At 40.9% G+C, this 26,488-nt stretch overlaps 1 protein-coding gene across 8 annotated transcripts in view; it reads left to right on the forward strand.

The window, feature by feature from the left end:
* Nucleotides 1-26,488, forward strand: part of MLLT10 (MLLT10 histone lysine methyltransferase DOT1L cofactor) — a 305,775-nt gene that overhangs the window by 271,741 nt on the left and 7,546 nt on the right. For 5 of the 8 annotated variants that reach the window (XM_075922496.2, XM_075922495.2, XM_075922498.2 and 2 more), the window contains 8 exons: nt 828-900; nt 13,171-13,375; nt 15,208-15,362; nt 17,310-17,498; nt 18,125-18,213; nt 18,342-18,694; nt 23,363-23,465; nt 24,501-24,713. In XM_075922496.2, the coding sequence (XP_075778611.1) occupies nt 828-900; nt 13,171-13,375; nt 15,208-15,362; nt 17,310-17,498; nt 18,125-18,213; nt 18,342-18,694; nt 23,363-23,465; nt 24,501-24,713 (1,380 nt within the window). The remainder of the gene's footprint in view (nt 1-827; nt 901-13,170; nt 13,376-15,207; nt 15,363-17,309; nt 17,499-18,124; nt 18,214-18,341; nt 18,695-23,362; nt 23,466-24,500; nt 24,714-26,488) is intronic. The other 3 variants (XM_075922497.2, XM_089776730.1, XM_089776731.1) reach the window with 1 other exon arrangement.

Consider the following 26,488-nt stretch of genomic DNA (forward strand, 5'->3'; position numbering starts at 1 on the left):
TTAATGAGCTACTGGATTTGCTTTGTTTCATTCCATCCTTAAGGATTTGTTGACATGTCATAGTAGTCATGCCTGTTTGGGGGAAGGGAATGAGTTTAACAGTTTACCAAGAATGGATCAGTCATGTCTTTGCCTTCTAAGAGGTCAGAGGTCATTTGACTCAGAAAAGGAGGAGGGAATCCTTGAAGGGGGCAGATAGGGTTATTTTACTGAGAGGCCATAGGGAAAATAACCTTTTTGAGTCCTTCCAAGCAAAACATTTCTTTATATTTAATGAGGGGTTTTGTTTGTTTGAATACATTTTAGAAAACGTTTTTCCTATGCTTTTGCTTATAAACAGTAACAATTTATAAAGTAAGCACTTCAGTAAAATGTTCAGTAAATCTTTAAACCAATATATAATTGTTAGTTGCTGGTAGGTTTTATGCATTTTATATTTTATGGGTTGTCTTTGGATGAAAAGTGTTTAAAAAAATACAAAGCATGAGGATTTGCTGTGATAAGCATACAGATTAGCTGTCCACAGCTGTGATTCATTACTTTCACCGTAGAAATTAAAAGTGGCTGAGGGGAGGGTACTGCAAATGCAAACCACGCTTCTGTGCTGTAAAACAGAAAGGAATGAAAGAACTGAACATAATCCATGGCCTGGTACACCCACAGAAATGTGTAAGGACAACGCCTTACATGCTACAGTTCAGCAGTCTTCAACTAACTACACATTAATAGGTAGTGGATAAGGATTAATATATTTTAAAAATACAGCAACTTTAAAACTCCTATCTAATAAGAGTAACCTAATCAGTTCTGAAATATTTAAATTGCAGATCAAGATCTTGGAGATAATACTCTGGGCCTTGTTGGCAGGGGAGGTTCACCCAGAGGAAGTCTCTCACCAAGGTAAGCATTATTGACATTGGAGAGTACAGGCAAAGAAAACATTTTAAGATTTGGAAATTATTTTTTATGAATATGCATATATTTAAGTTTCTAAAGAATTATGCAGATAATGTATATGTCTAGAAAATAAGAAAAATGGTACCAAATTTATTCTGATATGAACTGAAACACACATGATTAGATTGGCAAGATACATGATCTCTTTACCTAAGATTACAAGATGACCGTAATGGCATTAAAACTTTTTGGGAATATTGAATGTAAGTAAAAAATGGGCTAATAGAAACAATTTATTTTATGCTGAGGGTAAAACATAGGCAACATTACTAAATCCAAATATTGTATTTTCTTGCTCTAGAGAAAGCACACATGACTTCCATTATTTAAATTTGACAATAGAATCTTCTTTCTATAATTTTTTTTCACTATAACATACTTATAATTGTTGCCATTGATTTTTAGAATATACTTATAAGGGAAAATTCATATAGTCTGGGCATTGGGTAAATGCTTTAAGTGAAATAGGAATGCTATTTGGAAATAATGGTGGTTATTTATTAAGAATGCTTATTTTGCATATGTGGCCTAATTGAACACTATGGTATTTTAAGGATACTGTTGTGCCCCTTGTTTGGCCAATGGCTAAGTTTTGCCTGTGTAAGGACTGTTAGATAGGTGTGTTAGCTCTGAGCATGCCTGAACCTCAGGTATTTCAGAGCCCAAGTCTGCTTAAGCCTGATATAGCATCTTTGATACTGGTAAGTCCACCAGTTTCAGCCTATTCACAGGTGAGGACCCATCCAGGTGAATTCATATATAGGTTCCAAAGGGAAATCTGCTCAGCAAGTCTGATCTGATCAGGAACTCTTCCAGTGCCAATAACGTCAACAGACTCCCTTTGCTCTTGCTCCTGCTTAGCCGTGGCAGTTTTCACACCAACCTGCCTCTTCTCCAGCTTGCATCTGCTCTTGCCTCAGCTTGCCATCTGCCAGGTCTGACAATAGGCCTCCAAAGAATTTCAGTTACCATATTATAGTATTGTAACATTGTATTTTATTATTACAGTTTGAGATTGTTATTGAAGTCTGTAATTAAAAAAACAAAATTGCTATAAATTAATGTTTGTTATATATCGGTGGATCCAACTATGGGGAAACTAGAGCTGTTAAAGGAAAATGTCACTAGAATTTTTTAACATGGGAAAAACAATCTCCTTTTCTCTAACCTTGTAAATGGCTGAATTGTGTTGGCTGGAAATTTAGCAAAGAAATTCAGCTTGAGACAGACATCCAACATGGAAAAAAATTCAGTACACATAATAAAAGTTTGGCAAAGTTATAAGCACTCGAAAACTGAGTCTTATAGGAAATGTCAGGCAATGTTAATGATAGGCAGTGACACTAGCTCATCTATGATATCAAAAAGGACCATACTGTGACCTATGGTGCCGACGATAGCCCACACTGAAAAGGCTGCCAAAAGGAGAGTAGATTCTCCCAAAATAGGAGGTTAAAGCTGAAGTTAGATTCACCAATCAAACATAAATTCTACTCATCTCCCACACTGATTATCAAGAAGCTGAAAAAAGGATATCACATAGCCAGCCTTTATTTCATTCTAGTTCCCTGACTATCAGCCAATGCATAGGTCAAGTAAAGTGAGACGTTAATGTAAAATTCTGCTTAGTATACAAAATATTCATATGTTCTTAATACTAGTTTGAGTCTTTTCTAAAATATCACATTGCCAATTAATTCTTTAGAATCTACAACTATATATATGAACATGAGAATTGTTAAATGGTCAAAACGATGATTTGCATACATAAAACTTCAGGGGCGATACATCAGGTTCTTATCAACACTGAGAAGTTTGCTGGCTTGTGGAATCCCTCTGGAAAACACCCAAAGCTTAGATGGGTCCATCTTGTTCAGTGCTTCAGTTTGTAGAGAATTTTCTTCAGGGCTATGAAGCAGAATTGAATGCAAGATGGAGAAGATGCAGCTGCCTTTTTATATTCTTTACCCTGTGGCTTGTAATTCCATTGTCCCAAATGCAAACTTACCACACATGAGAGTACCCTGTCCACCAGCATGTTTCTGCATGTCCTGTTTGACACATAGGTGAAGTCCCTAGCTTCTTTCGATGGACAGAGCCCTGTAAATTAGCGGGTATCTGCTTCATATCCATGCTGTCCGCATCTGCGGATATGAATGCGGATATCTGTGGCTCATTTTTGCAGATAAAGATGTAGATACAAATTTTCTATCTAGAACCCTGCAACTTTGCAGATATCTGTATTATATCCACAGGTATCCACATCTGTGGATTATTTTTGCAAATGTGGATGTGAATATTTGTTTTATATCTATGTAAACCTCTATCAATGGGTTGATTGTATGGTTGATTTCCTTCGATAGGCATCAGCACTATCCAGCCTAATTGTTTGGTTATCTGTCTGGAGATACTATCCAGATACACAGCATAGGTTTTACAAATATACCACACATGTATAATTCACAAGACTAAGATTGTACATACATACAAACATGATTATCATATTTAGCCAATCATAACTTTTCCACTGATACCTTACATGGCACATCTTGTAAGATACTTTGTCTAATATTGGTATCAGTGATACTGTAAAATATCATCAATATTACATACCTTGCAAGTTTGCTTTCCTAGCATAACCTCTGCCCACTAATTCATTTCTGCAGGGCTACTTGTAATGTTCAAATTTGAACAACATCACATATTTGTCAGTGTATAATACCTGTTTTTAAATATGTATGTACATCCCTGTGTAAATGTAAATCAATATGTTAATATAATAGCAAGGCTGAGAATTTAAACAGTTATTCCTTGACTGCAATAAACAGGAGACACGTGTATATAAAGAGGCATGGTATAAATACCTGAAATGAGGCAAGGGAAGAATGTTAAGGTTGAAAATGAAGTGCTCAGATATCAGGAAATGAGAGTGAGTTGTCTACCCAGCTTTAGCTCTACCCTCTTGTACATATGAATTACAATATAGTCTTTTATTACAGGATCAAATACTATTTTTATCAATGCCCATGACTTGTTCCCTTGTAGTAAATAAAACAAAGGAGTACTGGAAACGTATAGATTGCTTCATAGCTAAGGCAGTGCACTGAAATACAGATTATTTAGATTCTATTCTTGACTTTCTACAGACTTCATGTATGACCTTAGACAAGTTGTTAAATCTCTTTGCTACAGCTGTAAAATACAAAGAACATACTTTCTGACCTCACAGGGGTGTTGCAAATACCTTAGAAAACCTATACAGAAAGAAGTTTCTTATAGTGCAGATTTCAGTGTAGTATAGTAAATCAGTTAATGATTCTGCAAGAGTCTTCTTCCTTGTCCATCACTTCAGCCAGATGAAGACAAGTAGTTTGTGGTGACATTTAAGTCCATTCTTGGCCTATCTTTGCCTGCATATCACTTATATGCTGTTGAACCATCTACTCTGCCTCTGCTTCACTAGTAATCCCAACCTTTATCAATTTGTCAAATTTTTCAGAAGCTCCTTTGCAGTTTCTCTCACGTCATCCTTTCCGTGTAGTAGAAGTAACCTCTAAAAATCTGCAGTTATTGTATTTTCCTTCTCTAAATCAAAATCACCTATGCTGTAATGCCTGCAAAGCATTTGACAGTTGTTAGGCATCTGCTGTACTGTGACCACTGCTTATTATATGAATCATAATTAAGACTGCAGTTTAATCATGGGTATTTTTAGTAAACAGGCCATGGGCAATAAACAAAAATTCACAGCCTATGACCTGTCTATGACTAGCACTATAAATATCCTAACCAAATCTTAGTTGTGGGAGGGCTCCTCTATAGGGCAGAGCCAGTGGCATTAGGTGCTGGACTCTACCAACTAGTAGTTGGTATGGCCACCCTTGGGGCTGGTTTGGTGCAGCTGACCTGGGACTGCTCCAGAAGTGGCCAGTATAGCTGGCTGCAGAACCTTTGCAGAAGTCACAAAGGTCACAAAAAGTCACAGAATCCATAACTTCTGAGAACTCCATGACAGACATGGAGCCTTAATCATAATGTAATCACTGTTTCCTTGTTGTCTCCCTGTCTGTTTATATCTACCTGTTGTTTTGGTCTACTTTCTTTTCAAATGACAAACTTGTTATATATTTATACAAGATCTGTAATTGTGGGATTCTGCTTCTTGTTTGGAAGTTGCAGTCACACCACAAGTAAGTAATATGGAAAGATCTGATCCAGAGCCCACTGGAGGCAATGGAAAGATGCTTATAACTTCAATTGGCTTTAGATCTTGCTCGGAATGAGGCACAGGGCCTTACAGGAAACCATGGGGATAAGAAGAAATATTGAGCAGCTGATCTGTTCACTGAGTACTGTCCACTTTGTAGATTGCAAGTGAAACCTTGAAAAGCAATTATGGAGTACATAGACCTTGTAATGGCTTTCTTCAAAGTGGTGAAATTCACTGTGAATGGGATGGGCCCAATGGAAAGACTAGGACATGATTATATATATAAAGAAAGTATATGTATGCATATGCACAAAGGTGGCAGTTAATGGTTGGATAAGCAATTTTAACTGTGTTATTTTTGACTTTTGAGTGCAACTCTAATGTGTTTTTTTGGCAGGGAGGGGTTATGAAATAATACTATTTCAACTATTTTCACATGATCATTCTAGTGTAGGGGTGTGCACACCTTTAGCACAGTTGCCAGAATATATTCCCGTCAGTGGTATCCATCAAGTCAGCACCAGCATCTTCTGGGGCTGGGTGATTATTGCATCAGTTTAAAGAACCCCGCCAATCCCACTCCCCTTCAACTCCATCTTACCTCCCCATGACAGTTGCTAGAACCCCACTTGTTCAGGCAGTCCTTCTATTTTTTTCTCTAGTTCTTAATGTAAATTGTTATTGCAGTGGGATACGAATTAGTTTAATAATTTTAGTAGGTTTTAGTATTTAGTTTTAGATGTTTCTGTGCTTAGCTAGTGAGGTCTTCTACTTCCCCGAGGGCCAGAGCATGCTTTTGTGGCTGGGTTTCAAGCCATGGACCTTGGGTGATAAGTCTGTGCTTTTAAATGACCAACACTTAAGCCATTCTAAATGCTTTGGGGAATCTCATAAGAAAGACTGCTGCCAAGTCTGCAAGGACTTCAGACCTCAAACCAAAATGGACTAAGCAGCAAAACTAATGGTCCTCCTTATGGAGATTGCTTCAAGATCTGCCTTGGAACCACACTTGGAATTGGCTCCAAGCACTTCACTTGTGGTGCATCTCATTCCTCACATAGATCAGGATTTGTGGCACTGATTATCTTCCCCAGTGAATAAGAAGAAGCACCATTAAGCATCAAGGGAAGAGCCAGTCCCCCGGTGCTGAAGGCAAAAGACGACCAGGATAGAATGAGACTTATGTTGAACCGCTCTTCTCCCCTGGTACCAAGAAGTGCTTGCAATTCCAATGCCCACGCAAACTCTACTGACACACAGGGTCACCTTCCTCAGGGCTGACATTGTACTGGCCAGTTTGTGGGACAGTCAACACCTGAGGCATTTTCCATGTTCAGGAACTGTCTCACCTTCCCAGTATGGGCAACCTATAGTGTCAAGACTTGATGCTGCTGTTGCTCCCAAGCAGCAGGCAATTGTCACCAGGATTTCACCTGGTGCCACAGCTGCTGTTTGCGGAACAGTCCCATTCACAGTCTCGAGATCTTCACCAGGAGATATTGCATTACTCTGCTCTCTACAATTCATCTTCCTTGCATGTGGGTTCTTATTTTCCTCATTGCAGCAGCCAACTTTGGTGCTTGCCAGGCCATTCCTTTTCCATCACAACCCAAAGTACAGTAGTTCCTCTGAATCATGGGATCCAGCAGCTATGCAGCAGCCAATTTGGAACCTTGGGAAGCGGGTTCCTCCAACACTAAGCATCCCCTTGAGGCATTCATTCTCCACTGTCTTAGAGACAAGGCCACATCAAGATAATCCGGATCTGGACTCCAGTGTCAAGCACAGCACCAAATCTCAATAGGAAGCCCCGCATGCCCCTGTGGACATTGACAGAGGCTTCTTGACTCATTATAGCCTACTCATCCTCCTCTCTAGAAGAGGCAGTAATGGCATTTGGGACTCCCTGACACAAAATGACCACAAGGAACACCAGGTCAAGGCCCTGTCGCAAACTCTTGCCTCACTTCCTTCTATAGTGGACTTTCTACCAACCAAGGGGTAGGAATTCCTTTTTTTCCTCATCAGCTCAGAGATCCCTGTATGTAGTGGCCACCAACAAAAGGGATTATTATCAAGGAATGTGGGTCCTATATCGAAGGTGAAGGATCTAAAGAAATGTAGCCAAAAACATATTCCACATTGGGCTTACAGGTCCACATTGAAAGAGAGCAAGCTTTGCTGGGTGTCTATGAATTTAAAATGTGTGATGTTAAAATGTCTAAACATGCTATCCTAGGATTCTAGACTGGAGTTCTCATCCTTAGTCAAACCAGAGAAGATAGTGGCACATGCCTCCCTTCAGGTGGCCCTGCACGCCACTGATTCCATGGTCAGATCAATGGCCTTGCAGTAACTATGCATAGGGGCTCATGATTGCAACCCTTGGGTCTCCCACATGAATCGCAACAAACTATATAAGACCTTCTCTTTGAAGAGTTCTCTCTCTTTTCTGAGCAAAAAGATGGTAGGCTGCATGGTTTCAAGGACTCAAAGACAACCTTGAAATCCTTGAGGCTGTAAATACCAGTATGGTTGAGGAAACACTACAGGTCTTGGCAGACAGACCATGGCTTTTCACTGCTATCCAGGCAGGATCAGCAGAGGATTCAGGTGCAGACCCTCTCTCCCATCCTCCATGGCTAGAGTTGCAGTCCAATCTCAGACACTTGGGATCGTCATTTTGACAAGACACACAGGCTCAGCATCACAATCCTTTCTACATAGGGATTTAGTTACCTCCTTGTTCTTCTTCAAATGATGTCTTCAAGTGTGTTCCACTGTTGGTGTTGGGTCATCCCAGCGCCGCATATCAGAGTTTTCATGAGCAGTAGTCAGCTGGACTGCACATGCGGGGTTTGCGCCTTGAACTGTTCACACCTTTTTGATCACATGCGCGGTCCAGGTCCCACCAGTTGCTTCTTCGCTGCCTACAATCGCAGATGGAGCGAGCCCTCCTCAGACAATCCAGTCAGGAAAGAAAATTTACCTTTAGTACTTAATTGTAGTTTAGTCACGTTCTGATAGTTTAGTTCTAAAGATAGTAGTACTTTTAGTAATTTAAATTTGTTTTCTCTTCATTAGCTGTTAGATTACAAACCCTTTTCTCAAGACACACAGGGAGACCTACCATTATACTGGGCTCCCCTGGGTTCAAGAAGTGCACCACATGCCATGATGCATTGCATCTGATGGCCATGCTGAATGCATAAGAATGTTCACTGCGCCACACTTACGGTCAGAGCATGCTGAGACAGAGAAATGAGGCTGAAGATGTTGCTCTTTGACAAGGCCTTATAACCCATGGAATTATCCCAGTCAGCCTGTAGATCATGCTCACCTAGGAATGAAAAATGGAGAGCCACTTTTCCAGACTCGACTCCCACTCAAATAAGAGCCTCACTAGCTCGCTCCCTTACACTGACCTTGACTGGCCGAGTGAGTGTGGATGATAAGCCAGTACCGCAGGAGCATGGCAAAAAAAGGGCCCCGAAACCAAAATCTAGGCACAAATCAACGTTGGTGCCTTCAACGGTCATATCAGCTTGCCAAACGGCACCGCTGGCTACTGCACCGACCATTACGACACTGCCAACCCCGGCACCGGCCGTCATGGCACCGCCATTAGCGGCACTGTCAACTCCGGCACCCACCAACACAGTGCCGTCATCTCTGGCACCGCCGCCATCGGTGCCAATGTCTGCACCAGCGAAAAAGTCTCACAATCAAACGGAGCCGGTTTCAGCACTGTGCCTGCTGCTCAGTCCACCGGTGCCTAAAAAGGCAAGACAAAAATCTGACTCAGCAAGACAAATAAGTCCGGAACCTCTAACTTTCTCTCCAGTACCATCCTCAGCACCACCTTTACCACATTCACCCTGGTAAAGAGGGAGCAACACGAAGCATGGCCAAAGCAGACACTACAGACCTAGTTATCATTGGTCACCGGCTCCATACAGGAGATATATGCCTTTTGTTCACCTCCACCATCCTTGAGATGGTCACCCAAATCTCCACGTTCTGCAAATCTTCCAGTACACTATCATTCTCCTCATAGGAGTGTCTTTTCATCTAGATAGTCTTCCCCTACTTGATCAGAATATCAACATCACAGCCCAGTATACTACCATTACTATCCTCATCATGGTTTGACACTATATCTTTATCAACAGCATGAATATTGCCCACCCTGTTGCCATGGGCGTTCAGTCATGCACCCACAATTTCTTCCTGACCACCTCAAAGGCAGGAGATGGTAGTCACACCTCCTACTTTTCCCTCTATGGCTCAACACTCCGAACTTGAGAAGAGTCAGTTATCTGAGGCAGAAGAGCAGCCCCCACTTATTTCACCAACAGATCAGTCTTCATCATCTCCCAATGAGACAGTTATATCTGGTGATCACAGACGACCTGAAGCAGTTTCAGGTTCTCTTTAAGACAGTTGCTGTGGGTCAGGACGTACAATTATTTGAAGTACAGGAAAAACAACATTGACTTCTCAAAAATATTTAGCCCTCGCAGTGTGCAAAGATTGCAATTCCAGTAGACGAGGCCATTACACAGGCCACTGATGAGATCTGGCAGACCTCAGCATCAGTGCCTCCAACCAATAAACATGCAGTCAGAAAGTACTTCGTCCCTCTAAAGTGAGCTGACTTTTTGGTTTTCCACTCACTGGTGGTGGATGCTGCCCAACAAAGATCTAAGCTTCTGTAATATAAGAGCACCACTGTGGATAAGGAGAGCAAGCGCATGGATCAATTCAGCAGAAAACTTTACTCCTCATCAACCTGGCTTCTCTACATAGCTAGCTATGCAGCACTACTGTCAAATCACAATTTCAACAATTATACCAAACTCACCATGCTAATGGAATACCTGACAGACTCAAAGAGGCCAATATTGAAATTCATTGTGCAAGAGGGGTACACCTCGTCAAGGACCGCCCTTCAAATAGTACTACTGGTAGCTGACTTAGTAGCTCAAGCTACGGCAACATGGGTAGTCATGAGGAGAAGCTTCGTGGCTAAAATCCGCTGGGGTCTCTCGTGAGTTACAAACAAAAATGGAGGATCTCCCTTTTGATAAGCAAAAGTTGTTTGCTGAAAAGACTGATGAGGTCTTACATTCCAGTAAAGACTTAAAAATGACCTTGTGATCCCTGGGAATGTATACCCCACCCTACCGCTGTAAACGGTATGTACCATATTGGAAACACCATGAGTTCTCATACTCAGGGTATCAACAGATTGAATCAGTACCTTCAAAAATAATTCAAAATGGTGATCCTAGCATCGATAATTCCAGCGTTAGAGAAGGGAGATTGGTTTGCAGCCCTCGACCTGTAGGATGCCTATTATCATATTACTATACACCCCGCACGCAGACGGTTCCTGCATTTTGTGGTGGGATCAGATCACTATCAGTATCGGGTGCTGCCTTTTGGCCTATCTTCTGCACCCAGAGTATTCTCAAAACACTTTGTAGGCAGGCTGTGATTATTTTTCCTTACCTGGACGATTGCTTAATAAAAGGTCCATCTGAGGCAGGCACACCAAATGATACTAATAACTAGGCAGACATTCAAGCTTCTTGATCTTATTCTCGACATCCCAAAATCAACGCTACAGCCTACAAAGACCCTGGAATTTATAGGGGCTCAACTGGACTCTACCTCTGCAAGAGAATACCTACTGTTATAAAGGTTTCAAGCGATCCAAGACCTTGTCGTTGCTCTCACGACTAGTCCTACAGTCCCAATATTTACCTGCCTTCAGCTCTTGGGCCACATGGCTGCTACCACATATGTGGTCAACCTCACACGCCTGCACTTTTGATGCCTCCAGCATTGGATTGCCTCTATTTATACTCACCACAGATAGCAAGTGCACAGATGAGTCTCTCCTCCTTTCCATGTTGTAAGGTCTGTCAAATGGTGGACCTATCCACACAACCTTTTGGCAGGCGTCCATTTGATCGAGATCAGCCCTTTGCCCACATAACCACAGATGCTTTCCTCATTGGATGGGATGCTCACACAGGCAGCATGTCAATACAAGGACACTGGATGACCCGAGAGGTGACCTTACATATAAATTTATTGGAACTCAGGGCTGTCTTCAATGCATGCAAGCATTTCGTTACACATACTCGAGACAACACTATCAGAATACTGACCGACAACATACCAGCAATGTATTATATAAATCTCCAAGGGGGGGAGGCTTGATCCCATTCTCTGTGTACTGAAACAGTCCAATTATGGAAGTGGTGCATATGGAACAGAGTCACTTTGATAGCTTCATACTTACCTGGCATCAAGAACATAACAGCAGACACTCTCAGCAGGTATTTTGCCCCAGATCATGAGTGGGAGCTTCATCCCTGGGTTCTTCAACCCATCTTCCACTGATGGGGGACACCCGAAAATAGACCTGTTCGCTTCCTACAAGAACACATATGTTGACCTTATTGCTCCAGAGCTGGTATCGGACCAGGATCTCTAGGGGATGCCTTTCTCCTCAACTGGAAAGGCCCACTTTTGTACGCATTCCCTCCCACTCCTCTCATTCCCTGAGTGCTGGAAAAGATCAACAGAGATGAAGCAACAGTTATTCTCTTAGCTCCGTTTGGGGCACAACAGATATGGATCCTTTATCTGTATCTGATGTCTCCTCAACCACCCTATTACCTTCCCATTCACCGTGACCTCCTAACTCAGAACAGTAGAACCTTACTCCACCCATAGTCACATGTTCTATACCTGAGAGCTTGGCTTATTGTTGGTTCTATAAAGGGGAATTTCATAGTTCTAACCAAGTGAAAAATGTCCTCTTGCACAGCAGGGAGCAATCTACCCATTCCACTTACCTCCAAAAATGGTGTAGATTCCTTTCATGATGTTCTAACAAAGCTTTGGACCCAGGTACAGTACCTCTACACAAAATTGCGAACTATATCTCGTTCTTGAACGACGCTATGTTGGCCCTTCCCTCCTTAAAAGTACATTTGGTAGCCATTACTGCTTTTCATCAAACTGTTGATAGTTGTTCAATTTTCACACACCCTATAACTAAAAGATTCATTAAAAGCCTATCTAACCTATAACCACCATGTAGACTACCACTGACAGTACAGAATCTGGAGATGGTGTTGGACACTTACCCATGCTCCCTTTGAACCTTTAGCTACCTGTCCACTTTTCATAATGACGCTGAAGGTAATTTTTCTATTTTCAGTCACTTCTGCCTGCAGAGTAGGAGAACTGGCAGCTTTAATGGCAGTACCACCCTACACCATTTTTAATAAGGACAGTGTTATATTGCACCCACATTCTTCTTTATCCCCAAAGTTTGTTCGGAATTCCACATAGATGAACCAATTGTCCGTCCTTCCTTTTTCCCTATGCCACACTTGACTTCTCGGGATGCTATGCTTCATTCTGTGGATGTCCACAGAGCACTCACGTTCTATATAGACAGAACTTGAACTTTCCGTAAATCTGAGCTCTGAGCATTTGCTAATCTCAATAGCGGAATGCACCAAAAGTGACCCACTCTCATTGCACTGCATTTCCAAGCTTATAATTTCCTGCATTACAAAGAACTTATACCATTAATAATAAATCACTTCCTGAGACACCTACAGCACATTCTATCAGAGCTGTAGTGACCTCCACAGCTTTCCTTTAGGGAGTCCCCCTCAGAGACATTTGTTTAGCGACTATATGGCCCACCAGTGACAAGCTAAGGACACTACCATGGCCTCTGCAGTGCTATTGACTACCATCAAGTCATGACTCCGAGGCCCACCTTCCACTTGCTCTTGAGTACTGCTTCACAGTCACCAACAGTGGAGCACCCACAGGGACATCACTCGAAGAAGAAGAGGAAGTTACTCACCTTGGTGCAGTAATGACGGTTCTTTGAGATGTGTCCCCCCCGTGGGTGCTCCACTACTTGCCCTCCTCCCCACTTCGGAGTCTCACGTTGTGTCTTTCAGCTATCCAGATGGACTCGAACTGGCAGGAGCTGGACTGTGGCATGATCAAAAGGGCACAAATGGCTCGAGGTGGAAGCCACACATGTGCGGTCCGGCTGACTACTGCTCATGAAAAGTCCAATCTGCCGTGCCGAGACCACCTGACACCAACAGTGGAGCACCCACGGGGGGACACATCTCGAAGAACTGTTGTTAGTGCACCAAGGTGAGTAATTTCTTCTTCTCCAACTTCCTGGATGTCTGGACTTTTTCAGATTTCTAGGTTCTCAGCACAATAGAACTGGATTGCAACATGTAATCCCAGCTTCCAATCTCATGTCTTTCTTGAGGGACCCTTTTCATGAGTAACTGTTGGAAAAAGGAAATCCACTCCCTTCTTCAGGTGGAAGCCATTGGAAAAAGTTCTGTTTCACCTAACAAATTAGTAATTTCGTCCCTCCTTGGGACATGAGCCTTTTCCTGTCAAAGCTTACCGAATCCCCATTTGAGCTGCTAGCAACGTGTTCAGTGTTGAATGTTTCCTGGAAGGTGGCCTTCCTAGTGGTCATCACTTCAACCAGAATATGCTGAGATCTGGGCCCTCATGTTAATGTCCCTATATACAGTCGTTTTTAATGATAAAGTCCAATTACAGCAGGGATAATTTTTTTGGGGGAAGCCACTCCAAGAATTTAGTAAGTGGTAAAAGGCTGCACTTTTCTGTGATATTAATGGAGGTGGTGCTGGGTCTGCCACTGAAGTTGTGTGCAGGAGGAAGCTTGAGGTAAAGGATTGGGCTGTAGGAGGTAGTGTGAGGTCTGGGAGGGAGTTTGGGTTAAGGTGGGGGCTGTGACTTGGGGTAGGGGATAGGGGTGCAGGAGTGCATGCAGGGTCCAGGAGGAGTATGGGGAGAGAATTCTGACTGGAGGAGGGTGATGGGGGGGGGGGTGTCCAGGATCAGGCAGGGGGGTAATGGGGATGCGGAAGACAGGGAGCCTGCTCAAGGAGCCTGTTGGGCCACCAGATGGAGCCAAAGGTTTGATGGGATGGATCCAGCCCTCTGGACCATATTTTGCCCACCCAAGTTACAGCCACATGCACCATTCCTCTTAAATGTGGTTTCACAATTCCACTGCAGTCAAGAATCTTCCTGCCATGATTCTACCCTAAGCCACATGTGAATAAAGAGGAACAGTGCCTTTACTCTATGGATGTCAGGCAGGCCCTGGCTTTCTACATACAAATAATCAGATCACTCTGCAGATCTACTCAGCTATTTATAGCGATAGTAGAAAAAATGAAGGGTCTCCCCATCTCTGCACAGAAAATCTTATTTTGGATTACGTCTTGCATTCCAGCATGTTATGAACTCCAGTTAATCTGATGGCTCACTCCACAAGGTCTTAAGCCTTCTCCACTGCTTTTCTAGAACAAGTTTCAATTCACAACATCTGCAGGGTAGAAACCTGATTGTCAGTCCACCCATTCACAATGCATTATGCCATTACCCAGCAGACTGGAGACAATGCCATATTTGGGCGAACAGTCAATCTGCCCTTGAACTCTGAACCCTGATTTGGAATGGAAATGTGCAGACACTCAAGTAGAAAAAAGGGATACTAATCTTTCCATAACTGTTGTACTTCAGGATGTGTTGAACATGTCCATTCCAAAACCCACCTACTGGGCTCACTTATCAGAGTTGGTTGGTAAGAAGAAATGAATGATAATAGGGTCTATGGGGCCATTTATACTGGCAGCATGAGCACGTGACACCAGAGGACTTTGGAGCTGACCTGAACGATATCACTAGAAGAAACATTTCTGGAATCTGTGCTCAGGGCATGCACACACCTATATTGGAATGGACATATGCAACATATATCAAAAAACTGGATGATGAGAGCTCAGAGTTCCTAATGACTTTGACAAGTTTAGTATGGTAAACTCTGGACTATATACATGCTAGAGGCTAGCACAAGGTAAGAAACTTTATGGGCCCTTTGCTAAATACCTTCCCTCCTTCTTTTAAATGTGTAATTACAATGTTTTCAACAGATCTCCTGTAAGCAGCTTACAGATTCGCTATGACCAGTCAGTGAACAGCAGTGTGGAAAATTTGCCCCCGGTAGCTGCCAGCATTGAACAGCTTTTGGAGAGGCAATGGAGTGAAGGACAGCAATTTTTGCTAGAACAGGGCACCCCTAATGACAGTAAGTATTCACATTTTTTTTTTTTTTTTTTTAGAGGGGCAGTGTTCTAGACAATTATCGCCCAGTGAATGTGATACAAGACTTTACACAACCTGATTGCCATTTTATGCTGCATAATTTATAACTTCTGTTTGATAGTGATTAGCATGGCTCTACAAACAATGTAATCTACTCGCCTGTGGCGAGTAGATTACACCCCGGAAGAGCTGGCGCAGAGCGATCTGCACATGCGCAGAATGATCTGCAGATGCGCAGAACCATGCGGCTGGCGAGCAGGGTTCACCGCTGCTCAGCGAGCCCTGGTGATTAGTATGAAGGCATATTTCCTGATTTGTGCTTTATTTTATGTGATGCTGATATTCTGAAATATTTTCTTTAGAGCTTTATTTCTGGTATTTTTAGTCTAAACTACCTGCTTCGCTTGTTGTGAGAAACACTGTTGTTTTTCACAAGTGTTGTGCAGCTGTCCTCAGGGTTTTTGTATTTGTTTGTTCTTTGTTTCATACAATTTTTGTATAAGTTATTTATTTTTCAAGAGTTTTGTTTACCAAAATGAAATAAGTGAATACAAATAAAACTTAACTGAGGAAAAAATATTGCTTTTGATTTATTCATAATTGATGAAAACTCAGTATCAATAAAATTGGTAGAATAGTTTTAGAAAAGGAATAAAAATAATTATTTTGTCACTTTTTTGTATATTTATGTTATTGAACATGCTATTCTGGTTGTTGGTAGAGAATAAAGTGCCATCTAGTTGGTACTTTTATGAATGGTACCCTGACAAAAATGCTAATTGTGAGGAAATTCATGCAGGGATAATCCTTTAAACATGATAGCTGGAGGACAGGTTTAGCTAAGTCTTATTGCATCTCATTTGGGCGCTCTGAGGGTTCCTTTGTATGTTCTTGAAGAGGAGGGATAAAAGCTAAATCCTTGGGAAATGACCAGATGTGCCTATACCAGTAGACTTGTGTCTGTTGTAGGCCCAGAGGTCATGTTAAACAAATACATTTTGGTATTTAAAAAGTGGCTGGCTATCCCTGTGGCATAACAGTCACTCTGTAGCTCTAGTTGGGACATCCATGTTCTGGAACAAAATCAGAATTTGAGGAAATGTGCACAGTAAAAGCTGTGTCTTTTCAGATGATGATGTGCTTTATCTGTAAAGAAAGGGTGGTAACTGCAGTGCTCATGTAGTGCTCCCTGCTGGGTGATCTATAGATCAACACTGAAAGCAGCTGGAAGATTTGGCATCCAGCAAGGTGTATGGTGATTCAAAACAAAAACAACCAATGCTCTTCCTCTCCCCAAATCTGAATAAAGGATATTCATTGATCAAATAAATTTGCAGTTTATGTGATAAAGAACTCAACAGAGAAGCTTCTTTTGCTCCTTTTCTTTTGGGGTTTTAAAATACAATATTAGTTGACTACATAAAATAATGCATATATCTTAGAGTTTGTTGTATTTTAAGCTTCATAACCCAATCCTGTTTTTATTTTCTTTTTTATGGCTATATTAATTGAAGAAGTTCATTGTACTGAAACCTGCTCAAAATCAGCATAGACCATAATGATTCGACTGTCACTGCATAGAAATAAGGGTCCATCCACATGGATCCATAGTTGCAGGATTTGGATCTTAAGTTATATATTAGTTTATATATTGTAAATAGCATACATCTGATTTCAAAAGGAAAGATTTTAAGATTTATTTTCTTTATTTTAGTACATTGTTCAGTAGTTTTTGGGACGGATTTTCAGTTTAAATTCTATCCTAATTGGCACTGTTAATTTTCAGTGCATAACTAGAGATGCTAAGGATTTATACTGAATTTAAAACTCTAGCACATGACATATTGTGCAATCCTGAGACATTCTTTATAAGAAAAAACTTTAAATGCGACTTTAAAAGAGTCAGATTTATTAGTCAATTGTTTTCTAGTTCTGGGAATGTTGAAGTCATTACACCAACTTCAAGTTGAAAATCGACGATTAGAAGAGCAGATTAAGAACCTCACTGCTAAAAAGGAGCGCCTCCAGCTATTAAATGCACAGCTTTCAGTTCCCTTTCCAACAATAACTTCAAACCCTAGCCCATCTCATCAAGTACATGCATTTCCAGCACAAGCTGGTAAGTAGAAAAAAATGTTTCCCACATTTTGCAAAGTTCTCTTATCAAAGACGAATGAAGACTCTTTATGTGAAAGGCCTATTTTACCACTATTTACCATGAGTAGGAGATGCATGTGTGTATAAAGAGAATAGATCAGTATAATTTGTGTTTTTAAAAATGATCTTTCTGGTACATATCATTATTTTTGTTGGAAAAAAATTGATAAGTTTATATTGGATTTGGCAATTTTTTAGATATAAGCTTTCCCTGAACAATTTACTTGTCTTGTACAAAAACAATTAAAAGTAAAAGTCTTGGAAAGTTTTCACAAAAGAAACATTTCCCCTTTTTAAAATGTATTTAAAGAAGCATGAGATTTGCACAAATAATTGGTATTTATGTCCAAGACTTTACTTTTTTTTTACCATTCCATCTTGAATCCATTTATCACCTTTCACTAATCAGTTAAGCTAATATTTGACTTTAGGGTTGTGATGATAAGAAATGAAATTTATGTTTAAGCTTTGTGTATTCTATAATTAACATCAGTATTCTGCTGAAATAAATTATTCTGAATATTTTAATATTTTAAACACATTAAATGCGAAAATTAAACTACTTTATTTTTTGAATTATCACTTTAGCATCTAGCACTGATTCCTTGAACAGCAGTAAAAGCCCTCATCTGGGGAACAGTTTTTTACCCGACAATACTGTCCCTGTGTTAAACCAGGTAATTTTGTTTTTATTATTGTTTTCTTACCTTGTTATAAATTAACGTCATCTCAAAATCCCTGCTCTCTTCTGTTAGGTTTGAAATTCTGTATAGCTGAGACTGTTTTTCTTTGTTTTTTACATTAGGAAATAACCTCCAGTGGACAAAGTACCTGCAGTTCATCAGTTCTTTCCACTCCACCACCTTCTGGGCAAAGTCCTGCTCAGGCAGGTTCAGGAGTTCAGCATGTCAATGGTGTGACAGTGGGAGCACTATCTAGTGGTATGCAGACTGTAACATCCACCATTCCTGCAGTGGCTGGTGTGGGCGGAATAATTGGAGCTTTGCCAGCTAACCATCTGGCAATCAATGGAATTGTCGGGGCTTTAAATGGGGTGATTCAGACCCCTGCTACAATATCCCAGAATCCTTCTCCTCTCACTCATGCAGCTGTGCCACCTAGTGTAACGCATCCTTTGCCAACAACACTAAATAACAGGTAACATTCTTATTGTAATATATTTTTTACTGTCACCATACACTATGTGCAACACTATCTTAATTTGGTTAAACAGCATAGAGTTAATTTTATTTAGCATTTCTTCTAGCATATGAATGCCTGTCTAGATTTTTGTGTTCTGTGTAAGATCAGGATTAAGAGGACAGGAATGTAATTGCATCATGGAGAATGAAGTTTAGAAATCAACAGTATTCTGTATAAAAATATACAGTACCCATCCTACAATTTTGGGGGCTTCACTGATCATGTTAGTTCATCTATTTCTGCCATTTATGTTTGCTTCTAAATATGCTCTATTTGATCCCTTTAATGTGTCACAATGAGCCCAAATAGTTCACTCAAAAGAAAAGTAATCTTAACTAGAGTAAACTTTTTCCAGTGGCAGTGAAGTAGCATTGAAAATGACTTGAAGAATGGTGTTGCATTGTATCCTACAGGCAGTATATTATATAATAAAAAATTACACAAAAAGAGTATTTATGTTAGAAAATCAAGCACTCCAAAGTTAGAAAATGGTATATTTAAAAGTTCCAGTGAATCTTAGTTTTTCCCCCTTGCATAAGTTGGGCAGCATTATTGTTACATGAACTATCATAAATTTGGCATTTCCTAATTTGAATGTTTAATTTGCAAGCTAAATAATGTTCTTTTAATGTAGTCTTTTTGTAAATAATTTCCTGGTTTTTTTTGGTTTGTTTGTTTAAAGAACAACTGTAAAAACAAATTAAGTTATGAGCATCTATAACAACTCCCCTCCCTCTCAACAAAATGTATCATAAACAGTGTTTGAATCCTAACCCTTCAGGATTGTAGTATAGACTGCTATCACTGCATCTATCTAACTGTGTTATCTGGCAACAGGGGATGACTGTTATCCCAGAGGGAGGATCAGTCTATTTGTATTGGAAGGTAGTTGAGATGAGAGGCCAGCCTAGTCCTGCTCTCTTGCTTCCTGCACCACTTGGGAATTATAGAAGCTCCAGTTCCATGTGGGCTGCCCCCAGAGAGTGGAAGTAGAGGAAATGGGCTGCTACGTGTGACTGAGGTTGTGTCTAAACTACCTCCCTTTCTTGAAAAAGGGATGTAAATTAGACACTTCAAAATTGCAAATGAAGCCGGGATTTAAATTTCCTGTGCTTCATTTGCATAATGGCAGCCGCGTTTTTTTTTATAAGGGGCTTTTCGAAAGAAAAATGGCTGTTTAGATGGGGATTGTTCAAAAATAAAACCCTTTTTTGAAAGATCCTGTACTCCTGAAAAAATGAGGAGTACAGGATCTTTCAAAAAAGGGTTTTATTTTTGAACAATCCCCATCTAAACTGCCGTTTTTCTATTTAAAAGCCCCGTTTTGAAAAAAAAAAAAAAGGCAATTGCCATTATGCAAATGAAATGTGGGAAATTTAAATCCTGGCTTCATTTGTAATTTCGAAGTGTCTAATTTACATCCCTTTTTCGAGAAAAGGGATGTAGTTTAGACACAGCCTGGGGCTGTCTAACTTCCAGGGGCAAGGGAGCATCTCAGCTTCATTTGGTTCTCCCAAAAGGGGGCATTGGTAACCTCAGCCATTTCTTGAGGTGGGGAGACCAACTCCAGATCTCTCCGGGTATGTCTACACTACCCCGCTAGTTCGAACTAGCGGGGTAATGTATGCATACCGCACTTGCTAATGAAGCCCGGGATTTGAATTTCCCGGGCTTCATTAGCATAAGCGGGGAGCCGCCATTTTTAAATCCCCGCTGCTTCGAACCCCGTGTAGCGCGGCTACACGGGGCTCGAACTAGGTAGTTCGGACTAGGGTGCCTATTCCGAACTACCGGTACACCTCGTTTCACGAGGAGTACCGGTAGTTCGGAATAGGACCCTAGTCCGAACTACCTAGTTCGAGCCCCGTGTAGCCGCGCTACACGGGGTTCGAAGCAGCGGGGATTTAAAAATGGCGGCTCCCCGCTTATGCTAATGAAGCCCGGGAAATTCAAATCCCGGGCTTCATTAGCAAGTGCGGTATGCATACATTACCCCGCTAGTTCGAACTAGCGGGGTAGTGTAGACATACCCTCCTTCTCCCACATCCCAGACTGCACGGATGCTCTCTCAAATGAAAGATCTGATTGCTATTCACAGAATAGCCACCAGACCACCTGTGCTTTTATCAATTGGCTCTTTTTGTGCAAAAAAACCCTGTTGCTCTTGTGCAAAAAGGAGTTATTCCTCATAGAAAGAGGAATACCTTCACCGCAAAAACCCCTCTCTTCTTTTGATTTACTGTAAATTTACTTGCACAAAAACGTGCTTAAGGTGTGGACACTCCGCGGATTTTTGCACAAAAACCCCGTAGTGTAGATGTAGCCTGAGAGTGTAGCACTTTTGAATGTTTGTGTGTTGTTCTCAGAAATGAAATAAGAGAAGGGACTATTTCTAATAAGTTTATCTCTTAGAAAGAGCTGGATAGAATGTCATGATACAAAAAATAGGCATGTCTATAGCTCAAGGGCACTATTGCTGTTGACTAACAAAGTTGTCATTTTATAATAGGAAGTGTTAGGCAACCAAAATTTAGGGTTTTTAAACTGTTTTTCCTATTATAATTTTCTTCTCACATATATAGTGATGGGGTCCAAATACTGCCATATTTTTCTCTACAATGTTGGTAAAATCTGACCATATGTTTCTGTCTGTCGAGATCCTGCAAAAACTCTTGTGCATGCCTTCCTCATATTGTAGCTTCAGTTATGGTAACCTGCTCCTCTACGGCCTTTTGGATAAACACATCATCTGCTTCTATCCATTCAAATGATGCTTTCAAAATTCTATTAACTGTCAATTTAAATACATACCCTCCCATCTTGGAAACACTTTGAAGAGTCTCTCTTCTCCACTATTTTAAGTTTCAATATCACATCTGCCCATTCCAGGTGGTTCATAACTGTGACTGTGCCCCCAGTTACCTTCCTTTCTCCTTTCTTATTTCATTTTCTGCTTTGCTCCCTGAACAACGCCAACTTCAGTGTCCCACTCATGCTCTTCTTCCATGCACTTGTTGCTCATTTGTAATGTTCCTCCTTCTCTTTCAAGTACCTTCCTTCCTAGGACCCATTTCTGCATGTAATTCAACTAGTACATCCATGTAGTCATACTTTACAAAAAACAAATCCACCTTCCTTACTGCATCAGAGCAAGCACTAACTTTCACTGATTAACTGTATAATCTTATTAATGCCACTGGAGTATTCCTCCTATTCCTGCTGTCTTGTTTCTCCCTTATTTGCTTGCCTTAGTTTGTAAGGAGTCATATTGTGTCTTTCCATGTTTTTGAAGGATTCTTGCACATCTTTAGGTGCAGATATCTAGCTAGCTAGCTATCGTTTCACACAGAAACTTAAAAACCATTGTTTCTGAACATTTGCTGAGCACTGTTCTGTCCTGTCCACTCTTACAGTTAAACCATGTTCAGCACTGGTTCAGCTACACTTACATTCATTACCCTGTGTCTTTTCTATACTAAATACCTTTGAAAAAGTCTCTTGCTTTCGTACTATTACTGATACAGCTGACACAGTGGGAGTGCTTATTTAGACAGGGCTTAGGGAGGCATTGCAGTTTTGCCACAATGTTGGCTAGATTTGCTTTGAACAAGGTTAGAGGACATGATGGAATAAACACTGACAACTTGTCTATACAAGCATTCCTATATTGAAAAAAAAATGCTAGCATGGACACAGTCCTAAGGTTTTAAAGAATTCACCAATATTTAGGGTGAATGGCCACTATTAGTTAATTGTCAAGGTCATGGATCTGAAAAAACAACTTAATGTGGGAGATAGTGTAACTGAAGACCTGTGCGTACATGTTGCTTTCATAGATCCACACACACTTCTCATTACTGTTTTCAGTAGTGAAATGGACAGCTGTGGCTGGGGAACAATCCTATTTTTCTGCAGATAAATGATATATTAGTCAGAGGCCTACAAAAAAGTAAATCCTGTATTGGCAGCAGCCTAGAGTCCTCCTTCCTTAGCCTGTGACCCTGGGCTGCAGCCCCTGTAGTCCCTTTCTTAGTCCAGCCCTGTATGTGAGGGTGTAGAGAGATGTCCAAGCTAAAAATTAAATTCAAGTTCTTGGCCTGGTTACAGGTAGAATGGTGGTGCTATCTGTAGTACTTTAGAGAGGAGATATTGGGGGCATCTAAAGAGGAGGAATTGAGAGTTTCTGTTTTAGCCATGTTGAGCTTGAGCTGATATGGCTAGACATCCATTAGAAGATGTCAGAGAGAGAAAGAGACTGAGATTTCAGTTTGGACAGGTCTGTAGTAGACAGATCTGCAAGGCATCAGCATAGTTAAATTTGGGTTTGAGAGTTAGATTCAAGTATTCAGGCATATGTGAACAAAATGTTTGTAAGTTGTGTGCATATTATAACTGTATTTCTTATTTTGCTGTCCAATTTATGCAAGAAATAACTACTTATTTGCAATTGGTATTCACTTGACAAAATGGTTTATAGCAAGTAACTACTACTTACCGAAAAGTGCATACATGGTTTGGATTTGTAATGCTGAAGTAAAATGGATGTCTCAGGCCTCCATTAGTCAAGTATGTTACCTACAATGTTACATTGCAGAAACTAAGAGCTTGGGTTTTGCTTTGCAGTGCCTCAGGACTCGGATTACTTCCTGACCAGCAGAGACAACTTCTGCTCCATCAACAGCATCAGCAATTTCAGCAGTTACTGAATACTCAGCAACTCACATCAGTATGTCCTATACTTAGAATAGAATTAACTATATTTTGTGTAAACTTGAGACAGAACCACTTCTTTCTTGAGATATAGACAAACTCCTTATGCTAATACAAATATTAGACTTGTGTGAATGAACTCCTTGGTCACATGTCTGTTTAAAAATAATTTTCAAAAATAGTTCATTGTTCAATTGTCTGCACCTTTTTATAATATGGAGAATACGTTCACTGTAAATAGTGGTGTGCGTTGAAGGATATATATGCCACTTGGCAACTGCTTGGAAATACTGTAGTTTGTATTGTATTGGAAGTAGTGTGATTTTAATTCTGTGTCAACATTTTGGAGACCCTTTTTTTGTAAGAAAAGAATATCAAATCAATGGTCTCGTGATAGACAGAGCCCAGTATGAATTCTATTCTAGGATGAGGATATCCACAGATAGATACAGATATCTGCTGATCTGCAGGGATCTACTCCCAGTAACCACAATGGCCAAAGGAAAAGAATGTGGTGCTGCCACTCGCATCAGCTCTTCTTGGCCATATGGCTATACCATCTCTTGTGTGGCTGTACAACTTCAGACAGAAGATGTGGCTAGAGATGGGACAGTGTCTTCTGTTTGGGGTTGTGTAGCCTTGCTAGAGGTGGTTCAGCCGCAGAGCCCAGAGGAGCTGCTGGCTTGGGGTGTTCGTTGTCTTCTGGGAGCAGCAGGACCTTTTTCTTCTCCTTTGGCCACTGCCATGCCCAGAAATAGAGCACTGCACTTCAGCAGAGACTGATTTTGAAATGTGTGTCTGTACAGCAATAGAGGCTTGTCCAAGCCAGCTGGCTCAGCTGAACTTCTGTTGAGCTGCTGAATTCACAAAAGCTTTAAGAAGCTCTCTTTTCCATCATTCCTGTGGAGCTTCATCACTGTAACTCAAGTTACTTGGAATGTGATAAATTGATTACACTGCAATAAAGTCTATGGTAGGAAAGGACCTGGAAACGAGTAACCATTCATTGAATGATTGTTGATCAGGATGTTTTTCCCTTATATTACCTAAGGAACAACATCAGGCCCTTCTGTATCAGCTTGTGCAGCAACAGCGCCATCAACACCAACAGCACCAGCCTGATATGCAGCAATTGCAGATCCCAGGAGCTGCACAGATACCCATAAATAATCTGCTTTCAGGCACTCAGGCATCACCCCTTCATACAACTACAACCAACCCATTTCTTACAATCCACGGGGATAATGCAACTCAAAAAGTGACAGTAAGTGCCTTTTCACCTATAATGGCATTTTCAGTGATATAATTAAAGGAATATTGTGCCAAATTCAGAGACATCGCTTGAGGAGAATCACAAGTTTAATTTGGTGTAACCTATGTCTTTTGTCTGTAGAAGGACTTTATTTAGGGTTCTTCAGACTCTAACCCACTTGCTGTAGTAATTGCTATACTGGATAAGATCAGTAGTCCGCCTCGCTCAGTATCCTCACTCTAAGAGTGGTCTGCACTAGATGCTTGTAAGATATGTGCAAGACACTCTCTAGTGAACTTCTTTCATTTATCTTTGTTTAATTGACATTCAGGCACACCAATAGAGGGGCAGAGAGGGCAGCTGCTCTGAAGCCCAGTGATTCTAAAGGGCCCAGGGCTGTCATTGCAGCCCTGGGGGCCCCCAGCTCTTTAAACAGTGATGCGCTTTGGTGGCAAACAGCTGGGAAAGGAAGGGGGATGGAGTGGAGTGCACCGCACATAGCTAAGGACTGTCTGCCCCCAGCCCCACACTTTTTATTTTCCATGGCTAGCTCATCTCTGTAAGTGTTTCAACAGAGGCTACCAATATCTCCATCACTTGTCCCATCTGCTAGAGAGATGCAGAAATCCAAACCTGTCTGCGTGTGTCTGAGTGCAATTTTGTCAGGCTGAACTTCAAGAGGGTCCCCTAGTCTTTGGGCATTGGCTATCATGGCAGAGGAACTTGTCAATCATATTATTTTTTTCCCAAATGCTCAGTGAGGAAGGAGAAACGCTAACAGGAAACTTGGGAAGTGGCAGAGGTGCTTAATGACTTCTTTGTTTCCGTCTTCACCAAGAAGATTGATGGTGACAGGATGCCTAACATAGTGAATTCTAGTGGAAATGGGGTAGGTTTAGAAATTAAAAGAAAAGAAAAAGTTAAAAATTACTTAGAAAAGTTAGATGTCTTCAGGTCACCAGGGTCTGATGAAATGCATCCTAAAATACACAAAGAGCTGATAGAGGAAGTATCTGAGCGTTAAGTTGGGAGAGATTCCAGAAGACTGGAAAAGGGCAAATATAGTACCCATCTATAAAAAGGGAAATGAGAACAACCCGGCAATTACAGACCAGTCAGTTTAACTTCTCTGCCAGGGCAGATAATGGAACAGGTAATTAAGGAATTCATTTGCAAACACCCGGAAGAAAATAAGATAATAGGTAACAGCCAGCATGGATTTGTCAAGAACAAACCATGTCAAACCAATCTGATTGAATAAGGGACATGCAAGGGATGTGGTATACCTAGACTTTAGTAAGGCATTTGATACAGTCTTTCATGTCCTTTTTATCAATAAGCTAGGCAAATACAATTTAGATGGGGCTATTAACTGGCTGGGTGCATAACTGGCTGGATAACTATTCTCAGAGACTTCAGGGGGTAGCCACGTTAGTCTGTACATAAAAAACAAAACAAAAAAAAAAAACCAAATGGTCTGGTAGCACTTTATAGACGAATAAAACATGTAGATGGTATCATGAGCTTTCGTGGGCACAGCCCACTTCTTCAGATGACCAGAGTTATGAGTTTAGGATGTGCAGACCCAAAATAAATAGGAGAGGGGAAGAGGAGGGGGGTGGGAAAAAAGGCACTACCAACTTAACACCGGATGAAAGTAAAAACTCCTATGTCAGGAAGGATACTATCAATTAACTTTGATTCTTATCTGCTTCATTTTAACTACCCAATCTTCAGATACTTACTGATTCCCTCTAGCTCCCTGTCTTCCACCTCCTCTTTTTTTC

The sequence above is a fragment of the Pelodiscus sinensis genome, chromosome 2 (assembly GCF_052426305.1).
Source record: "Pelodiscus sinensis isolate ZL-2025 chromosome 2, ASM5242630v1, whole genome shotgun sequence".
NCBI classification, from domain to species: domain Eukaryota; kingdom Metazoa; phylum Chordata; order Testudines; family Trionychidae; genus Pelodiscus; species Pelodiscus sinensis.